This window comes from Carassius gibelio, chromosome B3 (assembly GCF_023724105.1).
Source record: "Carassius gibelio isolate Cgi1373 ecotype wild population from Czech Republic chromosome B3, carGib1.2-hapl.c, whole genome shotgun sequence".
NCBI lineage: Eukaryota > Metazoa > Chordata > Actinopteri > Cypriniformes > Cyprinidae > Carassius > Carassius gibelio.
This window is the reverse complement of record NC_068398.1, coordinates 49,078,595-49,094,285: the sequence shown is the minus strand read 5'-3', so window position 1 is coordinate 49,094,285 and position 15,691 is coordinate 49,078,595. Positions and strand designations below refer to the sequence as shown.

Here is a 15,691-nt window from a genome sequence, read left to right as displayed (position 1 = left end):
AATGCTTTTTCAGCATCTAATCATAGCAATAGTGCTATGAAAGCCAAACTTTTCTAATACCTTAAAAAAAGGTACAGACATCTAACTGTATCCAACGCTTTTTCAGCATCTAATCCCACAGAATTTATCTTGTGATGCTATATATGCCATAAGTTGTGCAATGTTCATCTAATGGTATCTTGTGTCTGTCTCTGACAAATAAACCCTGTTTGGTATAATTGAATAAGGTTAGGCAATACAGTCTCCAGTCTTTTACCCAAAATCGATGTGTATATTTTATAATCTATGTTTAAAACAGAAATTGTACGATGGTTTTTACACTCTAATTTATCTTTTGCATCTTTAGGAATTATTTTTATTGTAGCTTCCCTCCAGGATGGGGGAATCTCCTTTTGGAGAGCCCAATGTTTAATTTGGAGAGCACATGTTTAATGTGAAGCTGAAAAATGTGTATAATCTTTTCCAGTTGTATAAAAATTTCTCCAGATATCAATGATACCACTTTCTCTTAACATGATTTTTCCCTGAATAGTCCAATTTTGACAAATGAATATTCATATCTCCTGCACTTATAAGTATGCCCTCAGATTCTGTAGATACCATATTAAATATTTGCTGGAAAAATGACCATTTACTACCCGGAGGGGTGTAGATGTTAAGTATAGTTACTAAAAAACCCATTTATCCTCCCTTTAATGAGGAAATATCTACTTTCTTTATCTTTCTTTTCTGACAAATGATCGTAAGATACTTGATCTAAGAATCGCAACCCCCCCGTCTAGGTCCAGATTTATAAGAAGCTGAAAATAGATAATTAAACCCCCCTTGTTTAGGTTTTAAATGCTCAGTTTCGCTTAAATGTGTCTCTTTTATAAGGGCTATTTGAATCTTTACTTTTCTTACTTCTCAGTTTCTGTTTATTGGTCTCCATCTCAAAATTGCACTCAATTCCTGTTATTCTTTTACTATATCTTCTTAATTTAACAGACATTAACAGACGGATCTTGGTTCTCTTTACGAAAAATTAAAATTATTAACAAATAGAAACCGGTGGAACAGACACTTATCCAAAGTGTATTGAATAGGAAGACAAAAATCAGTCCATACAATGAACTCATGATCTTCTGGCATTTTGCGTTCATGTCGAAGGATTAACCTTCTCCCGCGGATTCATGTCTGAATTGTTGGAGTTTCTCTACTACTGACTGATCTGCTCGTCTCCTACGTTCTCTCTTCTGTAACTGCTTCTTCCTCTTCGATCGCTTGTAGACCACGTCATCTTCTGGATTTTCTCCATCAGCGTCTCCGGCTGCTTGACTATGGCAAAAGGTAATCCCCTCTCAGCCATGTCTCGCACCGCTTCTATAGCCGAATTGTACATGCATACTCCATCCGGTAGAAGACCCTCATTCCGGCAGGGAAGGGGGTTTGGAACTGAATCCAAGACTTTCGCAAGTCCAGAAACACAGCACCCACCGTGCCCCCCTTGTCCAAGTCGGCCTTTATGTTTTCTATCAAATAGCAGCAGGCTGCGTCTGTGGAATGGTTACGTCTAAAACCGAACTGCATGGGGTGCAACAAATTATTACAGTCTCGTGATCGGTTAGCTGTTCTATGATGGCATTCTCAAGAATTTTTGATACAATAGGCAATATGCTAATAGGCCTGTAGTTAATCATTTCATTTTTGCTTCCAGATTTATAAATTGGGGTTATAACTGCTGTTTTAAAGACACTGGGGAAGATACTCTAATCAATAGATTTATTCACAATATATGTAATAGCTGGTGTTAAAATCTCCCTGTGTTTTTTAATGAGAGGGCTGTCAAGTCCCCATAAATCTTTAGCTTTTTAGTTAGATAAGGATTGTATTATTTTATCTGTTTTAGAATAATCATTGTGTTTAAAACACAGAACCTCATGATCATAAGTGGAGGGCTGAGGTGATAAACAAGGATGAGGCAATCCAGAGGCGTGTTGGATAATTTCACTCACCGAATCAATAAAATAGTTATTAAAATAGTTTGAAACTGTTAGACCATCACTGTGATTTTTGTCATCTATTTTCAGCTCTTAATTTGCATCTTTCCAGTTAATTTGTCTATAGTTTGCCAAAGTTGTTTAGAATTGCCCTTTGCTTGTTTAATTATGTTCAGAAAAAAAAATTGCTTTTGCTTGTCTTAGCTGTTGAATGACTTTATTTCAAAGTCCATTTAAGAACAGGCGATCAGTAGTGAGTCCCGTTTTATGGGACTTTTTTAATGTGGAGTCTCGAGTTCTCATATATTTCCATATATTATTATTTAACCAAGGTAGAGGGATTTTGCCTTTAGGCTTTATCTTTTTTCCTTTAGAATATTTAAAAACAAGCTGTTGAAACATCTTTATCAATTCACTAGAAGCTGCATTACTGTCTTTACCATTTCAAACCAGTTTACCTTTCTTATTTCATTATCAAACCTCTCAATATCTTTCCTGGGGATATAGAGTACAGATTCATTAATATCACCCTTATTTAAATTTCGGTAGCATGCTTTTGACAGTTTCCTTGCAACTAATGTTAAATTATGATCAGAAAGACCTGTTATTAAATTATAAACTATACCGATATGTCAGCATTGTTAGTAAAGACTAGATCAAAAAGTGTTTGAGATGTCTTCGTAATACGAGTTGCTTTTTCAATCATTTGAGTAAAATTGTATTTTTGAGAAATGTCCTTTAGCTTTTTTCTACCATTTTTATAAATCCAATTTATATGAAAATCAACCATGAGAAGTATTTCTTTCACATCACATTTTTTTAACAATGTCAATTAGGTGATTAAAAAATACATTATTTGATGTCGGAGGCCTATACAAAACAAGAACAGCAAATGACATTTCCGGAGACAGCCTTATTTTTATCCCCACACATTCCAAAACATCTCCCACTGATTCCATGTGTACACATTTAAAACTATCCTTGACATAGATCATTACTCCGCCCCCTTTGCCATGACCACGGTCACGCCTGTAGATGTTGTACCCTGGAATATAAACCGCACTATTTGAAGTGGACGCTTTTAGCCAAATCTCAGAAAGACACAAAAAGTCAAGGTTGGAATGTGTTAGCAACTGTTCAAGTTGTTCAGATTTTGATACAGCACTTCTTATATTTAGGTGTCCCCCAAATACACCTTTAGGTTTAACCTTTGGATCCTAGAGTACTTTGGCATGGTTAGCAGTCTGAAATAGTCTGTATCTCTGTTGTTTGGTATCCGGACAAAATTTATCTGTGCGTGGTGTCTGTGCCAAAGCACCCAAAAATGTCTCGGTACCATCCGGGGAAGGCACATCTAACTTTATCGCAGGAAAATCCTGTGCAGTTCCAGATCGATACTCCACTGTGCAGTGTTGATGGCAAGCAATTTTGTCCGTTTGTTTCTCTGTGCTCATAAGAGTAACTCACTGCGATCGTGCATGCAGATCCACACATGGGTGAAACGCCATTTGCGCTTATTAGTTCTTCCCTGCCACCAGATCCGTAAAGTGAAATACACAGCCAGATTAAAACTGCTGATCCTCGGCGGCGCTTATAAAAACAGGAGCTGACCGCTAAAGGCACAACTGCGCGTCAGTGTTTTAAAACAGACGCATAAATGGCATGTTTGCTCCATGTGTTGAAAGGTGGTACGTGGCTCATCGTGTTGAAATCCGACCAGCAGCAAAGAGCTTGCCAGTCACTCCAGGTTAACAGTAACACCGCCGCAAGCACATACAAGGCGATAACTACATACTGATTTATATTTAACCGCCCACTTTTTCTCAGATAAGGCAACTGTAATTCAGCATCAGATCCACTGTTGTTAAATGGCGACTCTTCAGAACGTATTAAAGAAGGTGAGCTCGCAGGACCTGCCGAACCACAGCCTCCACCTGACGCCATCTCTCTATGATCCAACTGTTAGACTGTTTGAAACGTCCTGTTCCTGTTTGCGGTCTCGGTTTGTATACTGGTTAGTTCTTTAACTTTTCGGTCACAATTTAAGGCACAGGATTCCACCTGTCCTCTAATTTGTTTTCCAGATTTCTTATGAAAACATGATCTCCTTTACCAAGCAGTTGAATTTTCACTTTTTGTTCCATTGATGATTTTTCAAGGAGGACTCCTCTGCCAATTGGTATGCTTTTTGTAGTTCACGTTACATTCTTTCCATATACTTCAAGTAAGTTACTTCCTTGTCTCCATCAGGTGACGTGCCAAAGCAAAGATCCACAGGTAGACGTGGCTCCCATCCAAATAGGAGATAGTATGGTGAGTAGCCAGTTGCATAATTTTTAGAACAATTATAAGAGTGGACCAATTGACTGATATGTTGGCTCCATTTGACTTTCTTTGCTGGATCAAGAGCTCCTAACATTGAAAGAAGGGTGCGAGACATCCAAAAATATTTTTAATGATATTCGGGTTGTGGTCGGTCGAGTCGTTTGAAATAAAGATTCCAATTAAACATTTGTAATTTATATAGTATTAGACACAATTTTAAAATACATAGGTAAAAGGTATGCAATATTATTTATATTATATGAATTGTGTGTTATATTATTCAAAATAAATTGTGGTTTACTTTGCATCGGAGCATTAAAAGTGGTAGCCTATTTTAGTGAGCTAGGCTACATGGATTAATATGCTAAATGTATTTTTCTTTTTTTGCGGTCCGAGTTGCGGGCGGGTTAGTTAGTTGGTCGGGTGCGGGTTATTTATACATTGACCCGTGCATCTCTGGTAACTAATAACAAAAATGCGTGTTGTTTTATTAAAGGAATTTTAAGATATAAATTAAAACATCAGAATCAGAATTAGTTTTATTGCCAGGTATGTTTACACATACAAGGAATTTGTTTTCGTGATAGAAGCTCCGCAGTGCAACATAATGACAGCGACAGAACAAAAAACAAAATAAGGAATAAAAAATACAAAAAAATACAAATAGGTAGGTAAGGAATTAAAATATGCAAATTGACAATGTATGGCAGGTATATTACAATGAGCAGTTATGTATGTACAGATATATTATGTGCAAAAAAATTAAGTGTACGCTCTATGTTCAGAGCTCTGTAGCATCGACCAGATGGCAACAGTTCAAAGAGGGAGTGTGCTGGATGTGATGGGTCCAGAGTGATTTTTCTCCCTTTTGCTCACTCTGGATAAGTACAGTTCTTGAATAGATGGGAGGGTTGAACCGATGATTCGCTCAGCAGTCTGGACTACTCTCTGTAGTCTTCTGAGGTCGGATTTAGAAGCTGACCTGAACGAGACAGGTACTGAAGTGCAGAAGATGGATTCAATGACGGTGGAGCAGAACTGTTTCAGCAGCTCCTGTGGCAGGTTAAACTTCCTCAGCTGGCGAAGGAAGTACAACCTTTGCTGGGCCTTTTTCACAATGGAGTCAATGAGATGTTCCCAGGAACCTGAATGACTCCACTGCAGTCACAGTGCTGTTCAGGATGGTGAGTGGGGGGAGTCCAGGGGGGTTTTCCTGAAGTCCACTATCATCTCCACTGTTTTGAGCGTTTTAAGCTCCAGGTTGTTGAGAGTGCACCAGACAGCCAGCTCTTTTACCTCCTGTCTGTAAGCAGACTCGTCACCGTCCTGGATGAGGCCGATGAGTGCAGTGTCATCTGCAAACTTCAGGAGCTTGACAGAAGGGTCCTTAGATGTGCAATCGTTAGTGTACAGGGAGAAGAGCAGTGGGGAGAGAACGCAGCCCTGGGGAGCTCCGGTGCTGATTGTACGGGTGCTGGATGTGTATTTTCCCAGCCTCACTAGCTGCTGCCTGTCTGTCAGGAAGCTGTTGATCCACTGACAGACGGAGGTGGGCACGGAGAGCTGAGTTAGTTTGGGCAAGAGGAGGTTTGGGATGCTGAAGCTGAAGTCCACAAACAAGAATCCTCACATAAGTCCCCGGTCTATCTAGAGGTTGCAGAACATAATGCAGTCCGATGTTTACTGCATCTTCCACAGACGTGTTTGCTCTGTAGGCAAACTGAAGAGGATCCAGCAATGGTCCAGTGATGTCCTTCGGGTGGGCCAGCACCAGTGTTTGACTTCATGACCAAAGACGTTAGAGCCACAGGCCTGTAGTCATTTAGTCCTGTAATTTTGGATTTTATTGGGATGGGGACGATGGTGGAGCGTTTGAAGCATGAAGGGACTTCGCACATCTCCAGCGATCTGTTGAAGATCTGTGTGATTTCAGACAGGTTGGTGTAACACAATGTGGGCCTGGTGCACCGTATCCTCGCTTATCTGTATTGCAGGTGTGGGGGAGAGTGGGGATGCAGGAGGTGTAAATGGTGAGGCCAGTTGTTTGGAGAGGTATTTTAGGGTGGTATGCAGTAGTTGTGAATGGTGAGAGCGGTTGTGTGGGGAGACGTTCAGGGCAGGTGATGGGTGTTATTTCAAACCTGCAGTAAAACTCGTTCAGATCGTCTGCCAGTCGTTGATTCTCCAAAGTGCTGGGGGGTGGTGTCTTGTAATTGGTGAACTTCTTTAGACTTTTCCACACTGATGCGGAGTTGTTCGAAGTGAACTGAGTCCTTATTTTTCCAGAATAATTCCTCTTTTCCACTTTGGTCTCCTTTTCCACTGTGTATTTAGCCTGTTTATACAGGACATTGTCCCCCTTCACGTAAGCATCTTCTTTGGCCTGACGGAGCTGTCTGAGTTTTACAGTGAACCACAGTTTGTCACTGTTGTAATTTAGTCCTGGTAGGAATGCAAACATCCTCACAGAAACTGATATATGATGTTACGTTCTCTGTGAGCTCGCCCAGATCGGTGGCAGCAGCTTCAAAAACACTCCAATCAGTGAGGTCAAAACAAGATTGTAAATCCTGCTCTGTTTCATTAGTCCATCTTTTTACAGTCCTTGATACAGGTTTAGCTGATTTTAGTTTCTGCCTGTAGGACGGTATAAGATGAACCAGAAGGTGACCAGAATGTCCCAAAGCTGCTCGTGGAACAGAGTGATATGCATCCTTTATTGTGGTGTAACAGTGATCCAATATATTACGGTCTCTTGTGGGACATGTGATGTGCTGTCTGTATTTTGGCAGTTCACGGGAGAAATTGGCTTTATTAAAGTCCTCAAGAATGATTAAAATGGAGTCCGGGTGTGGTTGTTCTCTCTCTGTGATCTGATCAGCGAGTTTCTGTAAAGCCAGGCATACGTGCGCTTGTTCAGGAATGTAAACACTCACCAGATTGAATGAGTGAAACTCCCGCGGCGAATAGAACGGCTTGCAGTTAATGAAGAGTGTTTCGAGATTTGAGCAGCACATCTTCTTTAACACAGTTACATCTGTACACCACTGTTCATTGATGTAAAAGCATGTCCCACTGCCGCGCAATTTTCCCATTGATTCTGCGTCCCGGTCCGCTCTGAACAGCTGAAAGTCCGGCAGATGGAGCGCGCTGTCCGGTATGGCGTCATTCAGCCAAGTTTCCATGAAACACAGAGCAGCAGAGTGTGAAAAATCCTTATTTCTCCGGGAAAGCAGAAGCAGTTCGTCCGTTTTGTTAGGTAGAGAGCAGAGATTTGCCAGATGGATGCTAGGCAACTGATGCTAGGCAAAGACAGGATAAACTAACAAAAAACACAAAAACAACTGCAGAGCACGTCACAGAGGCAGCCATCCTGTATCGGCGCCAGCGATAGGCCTAATATATGAAAATATTTACATTTTGCATATTAATCCATGCAGCCTAGCTCACTAAAATACCACTTTTAATGATCCAATGCAAAGTAAACCACAATTTCTTTTGAATAATATAACACATAATTAATATAATATAAATAATACTGCATACCTTTTAAATGTGTCAAATCTAAAATATGGTTTAATACTATGTAGCTTAGAGAAAATATAATCTCAGGCTCAGGAACATGCTTGACATTTATCCTGCTTGAATTTGTTCTAATAAATGCACATAACTTCATAAGTACCAAACTTTCATTTGTGAATATTAAATATATTAAATATAGTGTTTTTCTTTCATTTTCCATGACTGAAGCCGTCAAATGTAACACATAGATAAGGCAAAACTGACTTCTATTTGCGAAAATGTGCTTTGATGCGCTTGTTTAATAACTTGTGGTTAAAGCACCACTCAGCGGTCAAAAGCTGCAAATGCACTTTACAGACGAACCGGCATTTTGGATGGCCACCTACTGCATATTGTTAGTATGATTTTTAAATTTAAAATTTAGAAATAAAAGGCGTTTTTATATCATGATTTTAGCCCTCTGACTTGAATGCTCTGTTTGAAGGGGCGTGTCTGCTGTGAGATTGTGAACCCCTCTCAAATACTTTTGGTAGTTTTTTTTTTTACTATTACAACTGTCGAGATTAACGAATTGTGGAAGTGTTGATTAAAGCATTATTTTTTTATCTTTTCCCATCACATGAAAGGCTGCAGTGATGAGCATTGAATAGACAGAGTCTGTTTATCGAGTGAATGCAGTGATCTTGTCATTGCAACATGTTTTCTCTCACAAAATGCTTTCACCACAACTAACAGCAAACACAATATCGACATGAATACAGTAAGAGCTTCGCTGTGCAGCATAACAGCATCATTGATTATAACGGCAGTTTGGGCAAGTGTGCAGATATACTCGCGATGTGTTTGAAAGCTCTGAACAATATAAAGGGAGCTTCTTTAAATCGCTCTCTGTAGTTAAATCACCATTTAAATAACAGATTTGTTTCATGCTACTAAGAGAAACAACATGAAGTTGATTGTTTATTCACTGGCTTGATTCGCTGATGCATAAACAGTATTAAACGATTTAGAAAGGAAGTCTGTGTGTGAACTTGAATAATTAGCTACACATCAGAAATCACTGATCACAGATCAGGCATTAATGAACACTGTTACTCACTGTTTGAGGCGGTGCTGTCGAATCAGTATCGTAAAAGTCTGCCTGTGCTTGGTTTACATCTATCAAAATTTATAGCCACTGGGGGATCATAGACAGGCTAGGGATACTCATATTAAATGTAAAAAAAAATCAGTTCATGGGACCTTTAAATTTTGTGGCGTTCCCTAACCCTTTCTTATTATGAAACAATTTATAGCAGTTAAAGAGCATCAGGCACGTGCACAGGTAGGGCTCAACCTATGCAGAGCACATGCCCTTTTTGCCCTTACACTCTGAAGTGCCCTTTTTTTGGTGGTGTTTTTTCTTATTTTTTATCAATGCTATTGGTCACCCTTTATGTCTGTCTGTCTGTTTTACAAATATTTAGCAAATGAAAGTTCTTAAAACGAGCTTGTGTAAATCTTATTCAATCCTCAAGCTGTCAATAAGCTGATAACTCCGCCCCCTCTATATAGAGTCTGGGAACATGACGTCAGCAATGCAATGCATTCTGGGACTTTGGGACACGGATGCTGCTGTATGTATTGTATTGGATTGATAATAGACTGTTTTGTTTGCTCTCTACAGCTAAAAAATAAGATAAATGGTAAAACCTTGTTGTGTAATTAACTGCCATACTCGTACTCATGACCGGCATGGAAAAATAATTTGAATGGAGTGCGATTTTTCAGCTTTCCCGCTGGAAAACCGCACCTTGATCTCAGGTCTCCGAGTTAACAAAGCGGCGTCACATAGCTTGGTCAGCAGCAGTAAGAAGGAAAAGAAGGATTGTCCCTTTGGTCTGATATATACACACGTATGTATGTGCATTTATATATATAAAGATATACAGAAATGTACGTTATATAAACAACTTTTTTTTGGATGTGATTAATCAATTTGACAGACTTAACGTTACATTAAATGTTACCTATGCATGAACCACATCTCCTGCATTATCAGTGTTATGCATATTGCATACCACCTTGTTACAGTAATAAACGGCAAAATTGATCAATTCTGTATCTCTTTATTTGTGCATCATAAGGCACTGAGGTTAATTTGTACAGTTTACAATAACGCATATTAAAAAGTAAAGGGGCCGTGTAACTCGCTCGTTGACGCGGAAAACGTGTAGGTTCTGCACCCATCCATTTGTAAATGTATCATTTTTAAACTGATCAGAGGTGTACGCTCTGACACTACAAACAAGGTTAGAAAACACATTGGGGAAAGTTACGAGCAGCAGCTCTTTAAGATCATCCGACCGCTCTTTGTGTTCGTGCAGATTGAGTTCGTTGATTGTCTTGATTTTTTTCTGAATACCGTATCTTTTCTTCCTTGTTGAGTTTTTCTTTATATGTAATCTTACACTTGATCTGTTTGTCATGTCACTTTCACTTTCACTTTTACCGAAAAGCGTGTCCCCAAAAATGGCCGCAACTACCCAGAATGCAATGCGCAGTGACGTAGTTTCCCAAGCTCTATTCATTGAATCAACTGAAGTTCCTTTAGAGAGCTGCAACAATATTTTGAAATGCTTTCAGCATCAGAAAATACTAAGCCAAAGAAAACACTAACTTGTTTTGTCCTTTTCAAAATTCCCCTGTAAAATGTATCAATTTTCATTGTATTTCTCTGTTTGTTTACTTATTCATTTATATTCATATTTTTATTTATCATTATCATTATTATTTTTATTATTATATATTAACTATTTTTATTCAGAACTTAATTGTATTTTTTCTCCCCTGGCTGTTCTTTGTGTTCCTTTTCTTTCTGGTTTATTTTATTGTTATTCTGATATTTTGTAATGTGATATTTAAATAAGTAATTAATAAAAATAAAAAAAAATCAACTGAAGTTCCACAGCAGCCGCACAGTAGACAACAGCTGAGCTGAACAAAGTTTTGCAAAGGGTAAATAAATATCTTGTTGTTTGAATAAGTACTTCTAAACACTATGTCTATAAAGGCTCATATTTTATTTATTTGATGTCTGACTGACTCACTGACTGAGACATGGGACGTCGCCTGAGAGAGAGGGCTAGCATTTTCCATCTAGTCATAGCCAATACATAGCCAACACTTAAATAGCCTCAATGCCTATTTGAGCACCTGCCCTTTTTATTCCTGGAGAGAAAGTGCCCTTTTTTCTGGGGTGCATTTTTTTTTTTTTTGAAAAAATAATATATATTCCTTTTTGCGCACAGCTTCCCTGTCAAACAAATATATTTATTGAAGAATAGTATATCTAAACATCAGGACAGGAGTTCTGAAGCGCTCATTGACCCCCAACCCCGTTAGTTAATGACTTACATCAAGAGTCTTTCCCCCTGAAATTTAGAAATCTAAATTGGTGAATCTAGAAGAAATCTACAGATGCAAACAGATGGAGGATAGGCTACACTCTAAAAGATGTAGTAAATCTGAGTAACTGCATCTGTACATGAATAAATAAAACTGAGTAGAAATAAGTTAACATTAAACATTAAAAATAACAATATTTATAAATTAACTTTTTATTTATGAACTTTTTTTTTTTATTTCCTCTAAACCTAAATAGTATTCCATACAACCACAAATACATACAGTACATGACATTGGCTTTTATTTAATTTTATTACATTTTTACTCAACTATTTTGGTAAGTTTAATTCAAACAATCAAGTAAGATTTTCAGAGATTTTATTAAGTTAAATATTTACTAAGCCACAGAATATTTTTTGAGTGTAGTAGGTTTAAAACAAACTCCATCTAAATGTGGATTTTGAAGGTTTTATTTGATGATGGTGATGATGTAGTGCCTTGTCTAAAAAAATAAACAAATTATTAGTAAAACACACCCCTCTGCATGATGCAGTTATTTTGGTTATTCTAAATATATACTTGAAGCTAGTAGCATAGAAAATATTTTCAAAACATGCACATTGTGGGATGGTTTCCTTCGCTGCTCTATAAACCTAGTGAATACTAAGGAGACCAGGGTTTCTGTGTGAACTGATTATTTTGTAGACATCTTTTGAAAATTAGAGTTTGAGGAAGATAAAATTAATTCACTTTTTAAATTATTTTTTTTAAAAGGAAGTCAGTGTTGCGTTAATATGTGTACCTTTTTTGTTTTAAAAAAAGAAAAAAAAATACGTAATTATGAGAAGTGCCCTTTATTTCACTTGAGCCCCTGCCCCTCAAAATGTCTGTGCACGTCCCTGAAGAGCATATATATACAGTATTGTTCAAAATAATAGCAGTACAATGTGACTAAGCAGAATAATCAAGGTTTTTAGTATATTTTTTTATTGCTACGTGGCAAACAAGTTACCAGTAGGTTCAGTAGATTCTCAGAAAACAAACAAGACCCAGCATTCATGATATGCACGCTCTTAAGGCTGTGCAATTGGGCAATTAGTTGAAAGGGGTGTGTTCAAAAAAATAGCAGTGTCTACCTTTGACTGTACAAACTCAAAACTATTTTGTACAAACATTTTTTTTTCTGGGATTTAGCAATCCTGTGAATCACTAAACTAATATTTAGTTGTATGACCACAGTTTTTTAAAACTGCTTGACATCTGTGTGGCATGGAGTCAACCAACTTGTGGCACCTCTCAGCTGTTATTCCACTCCATGATTCTTTAACAACATTCCACAATTCATTCACATTTCTTGGTTTTGCTTCAGAAACAGCATTTTTGATATCACCCCACAAGTTCTCAATTGGATTAAGGTCTGGAGATTGGGCTGGCCACTCCATAACATTAATTTTGTTGGTTTGGAACCAAGACTTTGCCCGTTTACTAGTGTGTTTTGGGTCATTGTCTTGTTGAAACAACCATTTCAAGGGCATGTCCTCTTCAGCATAGGGCAACATGACCTCTTCAAGTATTTTAACATGTGCAAACTGATCCATGATCCCTGGTATGCGATAAATAGGCCCAACACCATAGTAGGAGAAACATGCCCATATCATGATGCTTGCACCTCCATGCTTCACTGTCTTCACTGTGTACTGTGGCTTGAATTCAGAGTTTGGGGGTCGTCTCACAAACTGCCTGTGGCCCTTGGACCCAAAAAGAACAATTTTACTCTCATCAGTCCACAAAATGTTCCTCCATTTCTCTTTAGGCCAGTTGATGTGTTCTTTGGCAAATTGTAACCTCTTCTGCACATGCCTTTTTTTTAACAGAGGGACTTTGCGGGGGATTCTTGAAAATAGATTAGTTTCACACAGACGTCTTCTAACTGTCACAGTACTTACAGGTAACTCCAGACTGTCTTTGATCATCCTGGAGGTGATCATTGGCTGAGCCTTTGCCATTCTGGTTATTCTTCTATCCATTTTGATGGTTGTCTTCCGTTTTCTTCCACGTCTCTCTGGTTTTGCTCTCCATTTTAAGGCATTGGAGATCATTTTAGCTGAACAGCCTATCATTTTTTGCACCTCTTTATAGGTTTTCCCCTCTCTAATCAACTTTTTAATCAAAGTACGCTGTTCTTCTGAACAATGTCTTGAACGACCCATTTTCCTCAGCTTTCAAATGCATGTTCAACAAGTGTTGGCTTCATCCTTAAATAGGGGCCACCTGATTCACACCTGTTTCTTCACAAAATTGATGACCTCAGTGATTGAATGCCACACTGCTATTTTTTTGAACACACCCCTTTCAACTAATTCAACTAATTGCCCAATTGCACAGCCTTAAGAGCGTGCATATCATGAATGCTGGGTCTCATTTGTTTTCTGAGAATCTACTGAACCTACTGGTAACTTGTTTGCCACGTAGCAATAAAAAAATATACGAAAAACCTTGATTATTCTGGTTAGTCACATTGTACTGCTATTATTTTGAACAATACTGTATATATATATATATATATATATATATATATATATATATATATATATATAGAATACTATATAGGAAAGTAAAGAAAGCTATTTAAATTGTCAGTTAATTATACATACCAGTCAAACCATTCATCTCTGATGAAACTTCATCTCTGATCTGGAACAACAACAAACTGTAATACATTGACTCATGTGTGCTGTATTCTAGAACTCAAAATGACAAAAACAAATGTTGTAATACAATACATTCTCATCTCAATAAGTATCTCACAACCCCATCAACTGGTTTCAGGAGTTTTGATATATTGAGCCATGTTCTCCATCAGACTATTTCAGAAACAGAACCGCAAGAATTCTTCATCTGGACTGCTTACACTGCTTTTCTCCTTGGTACAATCATTCCTTGAACCAAATTGTTCCTGTCCGGTTGACTCAGGGACTCTGTTCAATGATTCAACACTTTCGGATCTGCAGGACAACCTCTGCTGAGGGTCGTCAGTAACTGCGGTCTTTTCCACCCAACTGACGACATGCTCAGACAAAGAACACAAATCAGATGCAGGACCAACAACATCCATTGACACACTTTTACTGCCATCCACCACTATCCTCAGATGATTCAGGTTCTTCAAACTCAAGTGGAAGGAAATTTGCTTGTAACAGCAAGGTGTGGTGAACAGTTTTATCCTGATCTGTTTTGGTGCTATGTATGCGGTAAATGTGACAGTGGGTTCAGCGCAACTACCTTGGGCATGGACTCCCACCTGTCTGCCAGTTTTCTCTTCCCACGTTCACCTTTGTTGACCAGCAGAAATCGGTCACCCAACTCAGTGTTATCACCTTTCGTCTTTTGAATGTACAACTCGGTCTGATGTTGCTGAGCTGATTAGCATCAATGTTCTTCTGAGCAACCATAAGTGCCTCTTTTATATCATCCTATAATATCTCAAATGATTTGAATCCTCACGTATTTGTACTGATTTTCAACTGGCTCATGGTTCATGGTTTTAACTCAACAAAAGCCACTTTCTTAGCATTTTCAAAACTGTGGAGAGAACTGCTGCTGAAACTGGCGTTTCACGACTGCAAACAGCAAATTCATGTTCACAGTTCTCACAAACCCCCTGCAGTTCCCTCAAGAACCGCCAGAGGCTCACAAACTATAGCTCTGGAGATCTTGAATCAACAAAAAAATAAATAGTTAAAATGTACTTTATATCATTCATATCTCTCACCTCCTGGTAGACGACACTGAATCCACTCTGTGATAAATCTCTCTGTCTACTTCTTCTGTGAGCTTCTATCAACCCCGAAACACAAAAGAACAAATCTTACAATCATCTGTGGACTCTTCATTAGCTGCTTCTATTTAAAACTTTTATTTACTGTCCATTTTCTGTACATGGACATCGTACCTTCAATATTGTGGATCTTTTCTTGCAGGTTGTCAAGGATTCCTTCGAGTCGAGTGTAGTTTTGAATGAATAATGTGTTGTTCTGTTTTGGTTCTGATGCCATCTGAGAGAGATAAGTTAAATCAAAATTTCCCACCTGAAAAACAGTGTGAGGTCTGTCATTTCTGTGTGACTAGAGACACAAAATCACCAAACTATCTGAACATACAGAATAAATGACATGCTCGAACTTTAGAGAAACGCACCCCGATGACGTAACGGAGGATATTCTGCTCATCACATCTCTTGAGGATATAATCATCATCGTTATCACTGGGATCTCCATCTGTGATGATCACCAGAACTTTCTGAGCGTAGGGATCGGCTCCAGACGACACGCTATTCAGCAGATTCTTTCTGATGACATAATAAATCATAAATCATGACATATGAACAGATTTCAGCCTCAGGGTCAATGTGTCTGCATGCCAATTATTATTATTTTTTTTTACTTTTAATTTAAAGGATGACAAAAGTACAACTTCAG

The 15,691-nt window shown here is 38.3% G+C and overlaps 1 protein-coding gene across 3 annotated transcripts in view; it reads right to left on the bottom strand.

Moving 5' to 3' along the window:
- The window catches only part of LOC127952380 (integrin alpha-L-like), a 158,900-nt gene that overhangs the window by 29,418 nt on the left and 113,791 nt on the right, over positions 1-15,691 (bottom strand). The window contains exon 10 of one of the 3 annotated variants that reach the window (XM_052550784.1): positions 14,986-15,050. The exons of the other annotated variants lie outside the window; for them this stretch is intronic. Within the exon in view, the coding sequence (XP_052406744.1) occupies positions 14,986-15,050 (65 nt within the window). The remainder of the gene's footprint in view (positions 1-14,985; positions 15,051-15,691) is intronic. 3 annotated transcript variants of the gene reach the window in all.